The sequence below is a fragment of the Xenopus laevis genome, chromosome 6S, assembly GCF_017654675.1.
Source record: "Xenopus laevis strain J_2021 chromosome 6S, Xenopus_laevis_v10.1, whole genome shotgun sequence".
Lineage (NCBI taxonomy): Eukaryota > Metazoa > Chordata > Amphibia > Anura > Pipidae > Xenopus > Xenopus laevis.
Genome location: NC_054382.1, coordinates 49,115,036 through 49,129,373, shown reverse-complemented (window position 1 = coordinate 49,129,373; position 14,338 = coordinate 49,115,036). Strand labels below are relative to the sequence as shown.

The 14,338-nt window shown below is 36.3% G+C and overlaps 1 protein-coding gene across 1 annotated transcript in view; it reads left to right on the top strand.

The window, feature by feature from the left end:
- The window catches only part of LOC108719696 (contactin-associated protein-like 2), a 1,103,988-nt gene that overhangs the window by 429,321 nt on the left and 660,329 nt on the right, over positions 1 to 14,338 (top strand). The window contains exon 3 of the mRNA XM_041567571.1: positions 5,620 to 5,813. Coding sequence (XP_041423505.1) covers positions 5,620 to 5,813 — 194 coding nt within the window. The remainder of the gene's footprint in view (positions 1 to 5,619; positions 5,814 to 14,338) is intronic.

Genomic DNA, 14,338 nt, shown 5'->3' with positions numbered 1-14,338 from the left:
CTCAGAGCAAACAACCAAAACGATTGAGAATCCTGAATGTAAACAACTTTTACCAATTGTTAAAGGGACCATCCATTGACCTCTACAGGATTTCGACAGGTTTTAGCTGGAGTTTTTTCAGATTCAGGCACCTTTTTTGCATCTGAAAGTTTTGTACAAAAGGCAGGCATTATAAAAACCTTGCAGCTTATGCCTTGTTTTCTCTGTTTTTAGAACAGTTACAAGGAACAGAATATTTATCATTAAGGTATGACTCACAAGGGAAAACACAGACACCTCCCAATTAGCTCCCTGGCAATTCCATATTTATCAAGCAGACTAATTTGTCTGATAAATACCACTGGGATTTCTTTACTGCACTGAAGGCACTGTGTCTTGAAAACAGGAAATTATACTTGTAAATGCCCCACAGTGTATACTGTGAACATCAGCCTTGGTATTGCTTGTGAATTTAATGTAATTATGTAAAGTATCTTTGATGGAGAATAGATTGAGAAATCGCAGCTCTGTACACACATAAACGTAGATTGAGTAGACTCGTTTAGAAGTCTGAGCATCATTGAACACATTATTTAATACTTTCTAATGAGAACAGAAGAATGGCAGGTATTGACTTGACCACTGAGAGGAATCTTAAGTGAACAATATGTATGTGCACATTTATTAGACACGCGCATATTGAGAATAAACACTTGAATAATGTAAACTGATAAAGGAATGTAGTCTTACAACTAGAGATGTAAAGGTTCTGCATACAAAATGCTTAACCTTAAAATAGTGTTTCTGGTTAACCCTCTCAAGACATGCCAAGCTGGGCAGAACATGAGGTTACACAGGAGCCATTCATTTTGGAAAGATGTTTTTGCAAATGGAGAAAATAGTAGCTGAAATAGCCAGAAGAATTGTTGAGGATAAGCACAGTTGCTCCATGGCATTGGCGATCTGGCGCAGGGCTCCTATTCTTTCAGAGCCAGATTACCCTTAATGCAATATGGATACTTGTTCCCCTGACCCCTCACTTGCTGTCTATCCAACTCAATGACATTTGGCAATGGCCTTTGATGCTGCATTACTCTTCCGTTAGAGCCTATGCAACAGATTATCTACCCTCTGGAACTAGCTACTGAATACCTCTTGCTTAACTGGTATACATTACCATTGAAGTTTTCTGCTTCTTGCCTTTCCCTTAGATTCTGTGCAACCCAACAACAGTTAAGGAAGTCACTACTGAATAACCCTTTACTATGGACTACCCATGTGTAATAATTCTTAAGCAAGTGTTGTTGCACTTACTTACGTCTATTAGCCTTCCTTCAGAACATGTGCAACCGTAAACACCTCCCTCAAAAACTGTGACTAATTACCTAATTACCTTCCCTGTGGGCTGTTCTGCTCTAGTATCCATCTCGATAATGAAATCATCCTGAGGAACTTTGCTATCCTATTCCAATGGTTTCAGGTGATGGGATGAGATAATAACAATATAAATCTATTGTTTGAGATGGTTAGAGGTATGGTATGGTACAAGATGGCTATTATTCAGAAGGTTTGGTGCCTGGGGTTTTCCGGATAATGGATATTTCCGTAATTTCATACCGTTAAGTATACTAGAAAATCATGTAAACATTAAATAAACCCAATAAGCTTGTGCTGCCTCCAATAATGATTAAATATACTTTAGTTTGGATCAAGTACAAGGTACTGTTTAATTATTACAGAGAAAATGGAAATCATTTTTAAAAATCTGGATAATTTCATTATAATGCTATCTAATCCGTAAAGCAGAGCTTTTTGGATAATGGGTTTCCAGATAACAGATCCCATACCTGTACCTTCAATGTATTTACTTTTTAAATCCGCAAACTTTGGTTTTGCAAATTTTATGTTTAAAATTGTTTGTCTGAACGATTGTGTACCAAAAAGCTGTATCGAACGGTAACTGAAAAAAATGAAGCCAGTATTTTGGAGAAAATTGTGTGTACCAATAATCAACAAAATACAGATTGACTGTGCTTATTATGGAAGTTTACTGTACTTTATGTAATTATTTAGTTATTTCAAATGTACAAGAGGTTTAACAAGAACAGGGCCGTGGCTAGTTTTTGGTACAGTTTTTTTGAATTAAAGTAACTTTGCTTAAAGCTCATTGGAAATCACAAAGGTTATGGGATGCTGGAAACACTCCTTTATTATTAATAAACATGTTATATATTTTTATTATATGAGTCCCCAACCATAAAAATATATCTTCTAAGCGTATGCATTGTTTTGATGTTAGCTGATCATTTGTAAAGCAATATTTTGCTCTGGGAACTCTTCTAGGCCCACCATAAATTGTATATTATGGGTTTATGCAAATATAGTAAGCTGTCCATGCTTTATCTTTGAAACACTTTGTTTTTTTTATATTCAGAAGATTAGGACCCCCTACTGTGCAGTAAGAAAGTTGGTTTATGGATCAGCAGGATGCTTGGGGAAAAATCTTAGTTAGGAATGTCATCTAAGAACAAAAAGCAAAACACAGAGGAAACATTTACAGTATTTAATTTTCTCTATTATGGATGTTATTGAATGATGCTATTTGTAGGAGGGCTTCCCTTTTTTAAAGGGAACAGTATCCACCGGCAACAACCTCTTCAATATCCTGCCAGGATATGTTATTCTGGCTATGCCCTCCTATCAAGTGGCCTCACTTGGGCGGTGCACCTCCTTTTATACCCCTATCTGTCTCCAGCCCTCTGGTTGCTTGGGTAAAAACTACACTCCAAATTATATAAAATAACTCTGCCCTCTAATGGTGATTCACACAAATTACAGCCAACACAAGTAAACATATATTCATTTCGCATACATCATTTCTCATACATCATTTTGAATGTCACACAAAAAGATTACAAAATTCCCGCAAACAACACTCTTCATCACTTTCCACCCCCTTACATATTGAATAAATATAAAAAGGCAATTTACAGTTGAAATTATGAAATCTTTCCAACTTTTTTTTCCTATAATTTGGCATGACATAAAATTACACACACCTTGATAAACTCGCCATTCATTTTTACACAGCTTTTAAACGTTTTGTTTTAGAACACAGAAGCTTACTTGGGCAAGAAGGATTGGGTGAGAGAGCAATTTAAAGGGCAAGGAAACAATCAGCTAGCCATGATTGACAAGGAGATGATGCAATAGAAACACCCTAATTAAATGTATGCAAACAAAACACAGTGGGCACACGCTGATGACATCATCACATTTGTTACAACATTACGCAATGTCCTGGCACGAACGAAGGGCTGCACATGTGCGATGGAGTCCCCTTCCCCACACCCGACGGTCAAGGCGCTTAGAGGCATTCCTGAAGTATTATAGAAATTAATTTAGTTATTACAATAATGCCTACCTATGCACAACTACCTATCTATGCATGGCTGAAGACAGAACACTGTTCAGGATAACTATCAATAGATTTGCTACAAGTTGGCATTGGCTCAAGAGCACTTGCTCTTGCATAAAATCTCAATTCATGAAAATTCCTATAACAAACTTATTGTTAGTGAAATGGACTTTAAGGGGTTTTTTTTAAGTTTTTTTTTCACAAGTAGACCTTTAAAGCCAGAGTGTGATAGCCCAATGGTGTGGATTACATTTTATAGGTTGAAAGGAAGTACAATATTATAAAATATTATGATATCTTACACTTCAGCTGTACTTTAACTGGCATAGTTTTAAATTAAAGTGAAAAGTTCATCTTATAATTTATATTTGCTCTTTAGTACCATTGATGTGTTTAGCCCCAGCATTGGCTCTGTTATTGAATCTTTATTTCCATTTTGTTAACTATCATTCAAGGAGGAGGAGAAAAAGTTCTCTACCATTGAGCTCCACTATTGAGCTCCACCATTCAAGAGGTTGTATGATTTCACTGTAATGTATGGAAAGTCTTCAAGCCTTTCTTCAGTTGCAGGGCAGCTGTTAGAAATCATAATACATTACAAAACTCATATACAATGCTACATAATTTCCATGTGAGAGTCAAAAAGCTGAATAGGATCAAACATTGGATTAAAACACTAATACTACAAAATTCTAGATTAGGCTTTCTGCATGTTACTGGTCTTTTCTTTAATTAGAAGGAGAATGCCTAACTCATTGGCTGCAGAGCAGAACTGGAATAAAATCAAGCTAGGCAGAATGTAGAGCAGCTTTATAATAATGTATTATTAGAAACCACAGACACCCTCTCATCTAAAATAAAAATCATTCTCTCAAATCAATACAATTACTGTATTTTGCCTGTATAATTTCACATTTATTCCACCTGTCCCTATTGACTGTCCAACTATTAATTGTAGATAATTGAGTTTTACTGTGGACAGAAATCACAACACTGTATTATTAGCCCATTTCATCACCATAATTTGGGTCTTTTGCTAATCACAATTTTGCACAATTTTTGGAACGTGCATGATGAGTCTAATCGGAATTTGGAAGGAAAACATGGCTTCTTGTGTTGTATATACTTTAGAACTAGCTGTTTAGAAAAGAAAAGGCAATAAACAAAATAGAGAAGAGGAGGTAGGAGTTGAAACAGAAGGGGGTGAGGGTGAAAATTATTTTGGGCTGAAATAGCATTTCCTTTAATACTTTTAATACTTTCATAGAAAAAATAAATTATTTTAAATAAATGTAAAATAAAATAGTAGTAATCTGCATCAGTTTGTAGCAGAGCCAACAATTTGCTGTGTTTGGAACCCAGTGATGCACTCGCTACACACTGGCTCTTGCTCCTTTACAAATTTACCACTGTTTTTTCATGCAAAACTCTAAAAATGCTATATGGCTTAGTTATCATTCACTCTGAAATGAAGCTTGACCCCTTCTAGAATTGTCAGGTGCAACTCCTTGTGCCTTTTAAATGGAATACAGAGAGTTCTTCTTGCAGTAGACAACTTCTTGTGCCTGCCATTTATAAGGCATACATCTGTCAGGCCAATGGGTATCCAATCTAACTTAAGGGAGAACAACAGTTAACTAAACTAAAGAAGATGTTTAGTTTTAACAAATCATTTTTCTTGTATATATCCTTATATATTAACAAATGTAATAATGTGTTCTTTATTTATTTTAAAGCTGCAACCAACCAATCCATTCTGTGAGTCATTAATAGATTTAACTGTCTGATTGTTGCAAGAGTAAAAATAAAGCAATGCACTGCTAATACACAGTATTAGTGAGATGTTTGCTTTAGGAAAATAACATTAGGCTGAGAATATCTCTAGAACAAGCTGTAACAAAAATAATTTGTAAACTTCACTACAGGGAAGTGATTTATTTATTATAATAGTAGTTCTCCTTTTGTAAGTATAAGTATAACAGAAAACTTAGAATCCCAACAAGTAATTTTTAGAACCGATTATACAGTTACCACCATTATATATTTATATATCATGTATTTAAGTTTTTTCATGTTTTTACAACAATTAAAAGGCATACAATATCCTATTGCAGCAGTACAATATCTGCCAACCACCTTTATCATTTGCGTCTTCTAGTGTGTGCTCTTTAGTTACAAATTCATCTTAGGAAATAAACTAAAATTATTCTGTCATCCCACAGAGGCTGGTGGTTGGTCACCTTTGGACAGTGATCATTATCAATGGCTACAGGTGGATTTTGGAAATCGGAAACAAATTTGCTCAGTTGCTACACAAGGACGATACAGTAGCTCTGATTGGGTGTCTCAGTACCGCATGCTATACAGTGACACAGGTAGAAACTGGAAACCTTATCACCAGGATGGGAATATTTGGGTAAGTGATTTTATACAGACATCTCTTTTAACTCTCTTGTATTTTCTTAAACACCATTTACAGAACATGTGGATAAATACATTTAAGCAAAGATATCTATAATGGACATTTCAAGGGTATGTGTCCACAATGAGGGGCAAGGGCGGGGAACAGGCTGGACTTATATCCTTGTATGCTACCTATCCTACTGCAGTTCTGTTTTATTTTTTCCCCTAAGTAAGAAGCGTCCTGCTCCTTCTCTGTGTGAAAAGAAGAAAATCAGAGCAGAGTATTCCCATCTGATAAGCCAGCTTATTTCTCTGAGCATATGAGTGTGATTATTTTCGCATTAATAAATCTTAAATGTACAGGTTGGGTGTTAGTTTGCCTAAAACCATTTTCTCAAGGACATTTGCCTGAAAGCAGATTGACCCCTTCTGTTCCTTGTCCCACTGTCTCATTAAATTCTTCTAACTCTATTCACTTATCATTTGTTATTGACATTTGTACCCTTTTCCTTATCACTCTACTGATTTACTCCACAGTCACCTCTCAATTTCTAATACACATATGCCTCTTCACTCATCTATATATGTTTATAGATATAAATATCTGATATTATATTTATAATATAAATATATCTATATAGTTGTACCTGAGTCCCTCTCCTGCTCCTGTCCTCTTTCTGCATTTTTGATATTAGCTCCCCTTTGCCTATTCCTCCCCATAATGTAAGTACAGTCTGACCATGCTTTCCATTTGGATAACTCTTATCTTTAAACCCTTTGCCTTTTAAGCCACCATGACACTCCTAGAAAGTAGATTGCTCACAGCCAAAGCAAAGGTGTCAAAAAAAAGTTGCTTTTTGTCCACTCTCATTTCACATGCATATTTTTATTTCTCTTTTATGCAAGGCACTGCTTTGTTCAGGGCCAGAACTAGGGGTAAACAAAAGAGGTAGCTGCCGAGGTTGCAATGATAGGAGGGGACTGGGCACCTACCTCTAAAATTGTCTTCTACCTACCCCTAGTCCAGGTTTGCACTCCTCAGTCTTACTCCCTTTCCTTCCCTCTGTCACCCACCCCTCTGTTGTTTTTCCCTCCCTCCTGTCACCCACCCTGTCATCACTCTCCCTCCCCTACGTCGCTCTTCCCACATCATCATGGTTGGGCGCGCTGGGGGGGGGTTTGGCCGGCCGGGTTGCCTAGGGCCCGGCCCTGGCTTTGGTTATGCACAGACTAGCAAACTGGCCACTTTGTCTGATGGACTGACTCTCCTTGCTAAATGTATATGCCCAAGGTACTGATTTGGCTTATTAATTTTGCTTCATTAGCACAGAATAAAGTATAATGCTGGTCGTTGTTTTTGTGAAAGAGCAAAAAGTCAAAATGTAAATCCAGAGAGCAGACACCCTTGAAAAGAAAGATGATAATCTAAATAGAGCTGAACGCATGGCATTGAAACAATTTGGAAATCATCATTAAAATTTGGATATCATCATTAAAGATTCTGGCAAAGGAGGTTCAATAGTAATAATGAATAGACTGGATTATTTTAAGGAATGTTCTTGACAATTAGATGATAATGAAACTTATGAACCCCTACAATATAACCCTACCAATGACTACCAATCTTTGTTGAAACAAATTTTTCATGATGGTATAATAGCAAAAGTCTTTATTGCAGATCAATTTAACGATATAGTGGTTAACACCCCCAAGATACCCATCTTTCATTTATTACCAAAGGTCCACAAAGGGCTAGAGAATATAAAAGGGAGACCAATTATTTCGGGTATAGTTGGACTTAATGAAAAATTGTCTTATATAATTGATAATATGTTACAACCCATTGTTAAAGCACTACCTTCATACCTGAGAGACACAGGACATTATTTACATATAGCACAAAATGTCAAATGGAAAGAGAGTTAGAGTTGGTTAACGTTAGATGTAACCTCATTATACACCAGTATTGAACATGTTGTAGGACTGCGAGTTGTGGAATTTTGGTTACGGTACTCTGAACTATATGATGACTTCACACGGGAGTTTATTTTATTAAGCATTGAACGCACAATGTTTTCATGTTTGATGGGCTGTTCTACCTCCAGAGATGTGGCACCACTATGGTACACTATGGTATCCATATACACATATGCCAACCTAGGCATGGGTTGGTGGGAGCGGTGCCACGTCTATGGATGTGGAAATCCTTACAGGGACAAAATTATAACCTATCGCCGATTTATAGATGATCTAATATTCATCTGGGGTGGTACCCAAGATGAGACTGTTACATTTTTGGAGTATTGTAACCAAAATGAGTGCAATTTACGCTTCACCCATACAGCCCACAACAAAAGGATAGATTTTTTAGACATCACGTTAGAATGGAACAGATGTCGGTGAAATTCGATGTGATCTTTATGTAAAACCAATTGCCAGGAATGCACTATTGACAGCAGATAGTTGCCATCCCCGTCCTGCACTGGGGGGCACCCCAGTGGGGCAATTTCTGCAGCTCAGACGCATATGCACCAAGTAGGATGCCTTCCAGAACCAGGCGATGATAATATGGTTGAGAGAAAATATGATGTTACTGTGATAAAAAAAAACATATGAAAGAGCGGTGAGTACCTCCAGACAAGAGTTGCTATACCCACTGGAGAGTAGAGATAATAAGAGGAGTAAATTGAACAAAAACGCAAACAAAAAACGAGATGGACCCAATATATACAAATCATTAACAAAAGATTAGATATTTTGAGGATAGATCCTTTGTTGGATAGTGGAATGTTGGGAAATTTGAAGTATGTATTCAGAAGGGGTAGGACCATCTCTAATGACGTGTCACCCAGCATTTAACAACCTAAAAACAGACAATTAGAAGCAAAGAAAAATTGATCAGCAAAGCAAGGATCATTTAAATGTGGGAAAAATAGATGTAAAGTGTGCAAACATATACTAGTTCAAGATTTTTTCAAGAGTACAACATCAGGAGAGACTTTTCCTATAAAAAGTTACATAAAATGTGACTCAAGGGGTATTATCTACCTAGCAACCTGCAATTGTGGTGTACAGTATGCATGTAGAACATACAGATCACTCAAAGAGAGGGCAAGAGAGCACCTCACACCTATAGATTTGGATAAAATAGAAGAATAAAACTTTTCCAATAAAAGAACATCGGTCATTGGTAAACATATCATTCGTAGACATGGGGGTGACTTTAACCAAATTAAATTAGAAAGTGTGTAATTGAGACCACGTGGAGGCGATATTAAGAGAATAATTGATCAAAGAGAAATCTATTAGATATTCACTTTAAAGACACGGCATCCACTTGTTCTCAATAATGACTGGGACGTAACATGTTTCTTCCAGCCATAATGTATGTATAATACCCAATAAGTGAAAAATAATGGACATCTTTTTCAAGCGTGTACGGATTAATATCTTTAAAGTATGATAACTGTTGTGACTGATATGACTTGTAATAAGCAAAAATATGTTTTTTGCTTTTTTATTGAGATTATTTTAATGAACACAGGTATAAAAGGCACAGGATTTCCTGTAACCTCACCTCTGATGAAGTGCCAGAAAGAGGCATGAAACGCATCAGGTGACCAAACATGTCATAGGGTAGGAGAACATCTGTAATGGATGCCTGTTTGCTGTTTTAATCACCCCAATAAAGCTGGATATTTAGATTTTATTTTACACATGTGGAATGGTTTTCTCAACCACTATACCCCCTATTTTCTGTGAATGCACAACTGAATACAGTTAAGATGGCCATACACTGCAACATCCACTCACTTGGAGAGGTCACTAAATGAGCATATCAAAGCCTGATTATGCTACCCACATGCTTGGCCAAATTGGAATGATCTAATTGATGGTAACATTTCAGTAACAGAATGAGAATGCTATACATATGCAATTTTTAGATTCTGATACCAAAATATTAGTACAGTAATCTGTGCAATTCCTTTGCCTCCTTTCCTTCCCTGGAAATTTTCTGCAGACACCCATGATTCTAAAACCTTAAAAAGCTGTTTTTTGAATAAATGAGAAACGTTGTTGTCACACACAAACAGATAGACAGAGAGATAAAAAAAAGATTGAGCTACAGAGATCCAAATTATATATTTTCTTGTAATAAAGAAAGGACAATTTACTTTAAGAAAATGAACTGTTGTTAAATACATTTTTATGAATTAGCACTAACTAAGCCAAAAAATTGCTAAATGAGAGAGACATACTTTAGGAGGAAGTGCATTATTAATACATTTTACCATTTTGAATAAAGATAAATTAGATACACATTCAGCTTTTTTTTCCCAACAGATTTATTATCAGTTCAATGGGTTGCTGATTGTTGCAAGTACAATCAATTGCTGTACAATTCATTTACAAACATTATGTCAGATAAATATACTGCATTTTTACAGACTTTTTACCTCTTACAATAGTTATTTCTTAGTACAATTAATTAATTTTCACTACCAACGTTTCTGTGGTTGAAATTCACAACCACTGTATTCCCTGACTGCAATAAAGTAGTCCTTAGCAACTAATTACCAATTAGATCTGGTCAGTATACTGCAGGTAGAATAACGATAACAAATAGGTTGGGACTATTGCACTTGCACAAGTATCGACTTATGCTAATGGTATAGGCAGTATTTTTTCATGTTATATTAGTATCTGCCCTTTAATGGGACTTAATAGCATACTGTATATCTGTCACCATGTCTTTAATGTAGCATTTCTTGTAGTGGAAAAAAAAAGTTTGGAAATGGAATTGCAATGGAAAACATGCATATATAATTTCTTGTTAGAATACAAAAATCAAATCAAAGTTATATTTTATGGGGGTCACACACCTAATAATCTTATGTCCTGTGAGCTGCTCTTGGATGCCCAGGGAAAACTGTATGTTAATGAAAATGTTTTCATACGGTAATGGCCTCTATCAAGACTGGGACCTCCCCCCTTGTTTCATTTGGCTTCTTAAAAGGCATTCACAAATTCCATAAATGTTACCATTTCTCTTCCTACCTTTCAGAGGTCAACAGACAAAAATGTATTAATGGATATAAGTTGATTCACTAGTAAATCTGGAAAGCCTGAAAGTATTTAAGTTCCTGTTATTTGCTGATTTGTTTGACACTGGTGATGTTAAAACATCTTCCTTCTGTAGTGTACTAAAAAGGGACCTTTCTCCTGTTTGATTAAAGTGGCAGCAAGTCAAAACTGTGCTATAAATTCCTATGTTAAATAGCAGCAGGGGGATTGATATAACACTGGCAGGCAAGATTCTTAATGAAAGATCTTTTATCATCTGTAATTAAGATATGGACTGCTGATCCTGTGAAACAAACTGGTAGAACTTGATGGATGGACTGCATTCCTATTGCCTCTATTTAAACAGTAGAACAATTTCCGGAAGAAACATAATAAGATTTACTTAACAATGTTTACTATTAATCCTACAATGCACAGCGATTTCTTTTCTTGCTTCAAGTAGTATCACATACCTGGGTAGTAGATTCCAATCAGAAGTTTTTAAGCCACACCTTCAGATTCCATAATGCTAATCCCTGGAGTGAGAACAAGGGGAGAATAGTGTAAATAGGCAGGAGTGCCAATGATAATAAGGTGCTAATTCAAATAACCAATTCAAGGTCAAGAGATGGACCGGGATCAGGTCGGGCGGCATTGATTCGTGGTCAGAGATAGGGCCGAAGTCAGGTCAGGCAGCTAGGATTTGTGGTCAAGGACTGGCTGAGGTCAGGTCAGGCAACAGGATGCGAGATGTCAGTAAAGATGGGGTTACAACAAAAAAATAAAATTATCAAACAGGAACAAGGCTTAGTGTCCAAAGAAGCAAGAAGATCATTTAGCAATTTGCTAAACATTGGTTAAATAGGATAAGTACATGCACTGAAATTGTCATGAGACAAACCTGACGCACACCATCACGAGACACGGATTCACAAAGCATGAAGCCGAACCAGATGCACGCCTCTGAAGTGGCGCAAGACTGCGTACCGCTAGAGGATCAGGATGTGCTGTCACTAAAGTATCTTTACAAGTAGCAACCCAATAAATTAACTAGCAAACAAATTAGAGTTATTATTTTAAAGAGGTTTACAATGCACCATATGCATTTCATCTGTGATCTCCATAGTTGAAATTTTGCTAACATTTTTAAAGAATAATGACATATGTAATTTCCTCATAGGAAATTGTTGACCATCTACCTTTTTTATGCAATGCTGGAAACCAGTATATTTATAAACATTATAGTAGATATATATTCACAATTCAAGGAAATTACTTGAAACTGACAAGTGTTTAGTGACATACATTTATTTTTTATAGCTTTAAGAAGACATTCACATCAAGACTAATTAAAATGGTAATTTTATTTAGAAGATTGTGTAAAGGTTTACTTTTAGCTTACTCCTAATAATACACAGTAAGATCAAATCCCAGATAAAATGTTTTCAGTGCCTTTTACTGCATTTCATCTTCTGTGGTTTTAAACTATTACATTTACATTGATGGGCAAGGTATATACCATATTATAAAAATATAATTTAAAAAAAGATGGGTTGCGACCTAGGAAGCTAGTTGTAAATAGCAAAATAGATAGACATATTTGATGGAGAAAAAAGTAGATTTCTCTAGGGATAGCCTGTTTGTGGTGTAATATACTTTATTTTTTAAGATATCTGCAAAGAAGTAGAGACTTAAATGTGGAATATCAGTGTTAAGGATTGTATTTGTTACTGTTCATGACTATACTATAGATAACTTTGAAAAAGGACAAAATGAGGAGGATGGCAAAGACATGTAAGCAGGGCCCTCATTACTTACTGGATGTTTGTGTCTGGATGTCAGTATAGTGCTCTGGAATAAGTTGGCACCACATTGTATGAGTCAATAGAAGATTACACAGCTGAATTAGATATATTAATAGGTGATAAGAATCTCAGAGTAAAATGAGAGAGGAGAGACTGAAGCTGAGAAAGTTAGGCCAGCAAATGCTGTCAGTCTGTAAATAATTGTCACCCATGTAGAGAGAGAGGCAGGAACAGTTGAACTGGTTGAACTTCCCAAAAATTAATTGAGTTGGAAGATGGTTTGGGAATGGGTTTTAAACTATAGCAATAAAGTAAATGCATACAATCCCACCCCAATCAATGGGATGAGGGGTATGAGAGAAAGTGTGGCCACCATGAGAACGTGTAGCCTCAATGGCTCTGTGATTATAGGGGTGCAAGATTTTATTTAGAGACAAATCTGGGGGTGGGGGATTGCTCCCCTTGGTGCATATTCAAAAAAACACAGCACTCTTCCTTCAGTGCTGTTCTGTATTTTAAATCTGGCTTTAGGTGGACAGTGCAGCACCAGGGTGTCTCCACATGGCAGGAAGTAAGTACAAGGCTCCATCACAGCTGGCTTCCTCTTTTGATCACTAACTTGCATGCACAAGGACATAGTTATAGTACATAGTTAAATCAGGTTGAAAAAAGACAAAGTCCATCAAGTTCAACCCCTCCAAATGAAACCCAGAATCCATACACACACCCCTCCATACCCTCACATAAATTATATAATTTAAGTCTTCCATCCCTCTGATCAGTGCAACTAAACTGGTTGGAGGGATGGAAGACTTATAAGGGTAGACTGTCAAGGTTGGGGTTGTTTTCTCTGGACATAAAGATTGTGAGTGGACATGATTATACTTTACAAGTATATTTGAGGACATTATAGACAAATAGTAGGGGATCTTTTCACTGCACCAGAGGCCACCCCTTTAGAATAGAAGAAAATAACTTTCATTTGAAGCAACGTAGGTGGTTCTTCACATTGAGGACAGTGAAGTTGTGGTATGCACTGCCAGGTGATGATGTGATGGCTGATTTTGTTAATGCTTTTAAGAGTGGCTTGGATGATTTATTGGACAGACATAATATCAAAGGTTATTGTGATACTAAACTCTATAGTTAATATAGATATGGGTATATATAATGTATGTGAATATATGAAGAGGGGTGTGTATGGATGCTGGGTTTTCATTTGAATGGATCATTTGGACTTTGTTTTTTTTCAACCCGATTTAACTATGTAACTATAACTATGTAACTAGATACCCATATCTATACTAACTATAGAATTTAGTATCACAATAGCCTTTGATATCATGTCTGTCCAAAAATCGTCCAAACTATTCTTAAAAGCATTAACAGAATCAGCCATCACAACATCACCCGGCAGGGCATTCCACAACCTCACTGTCACTGTGAAGAACCAGCTATGTTGCTTCAAATTAAAGTTCTTTTCCTCTAGTCTAGTGAAGGGGTGGCCTCTGGTGTGGTGATCCTCTTTATGAGTAAAAAGGTCCCCTGCCATTTTTCTATAATGTCCTCTAATACTTGTAAAGTGTAATTGTGTGCCCTCACAAGCATCTTTTTTCCAAAGCAAACAACCCCAACCTTGACATTCTAGAAGCATAATTTAAATCTTACA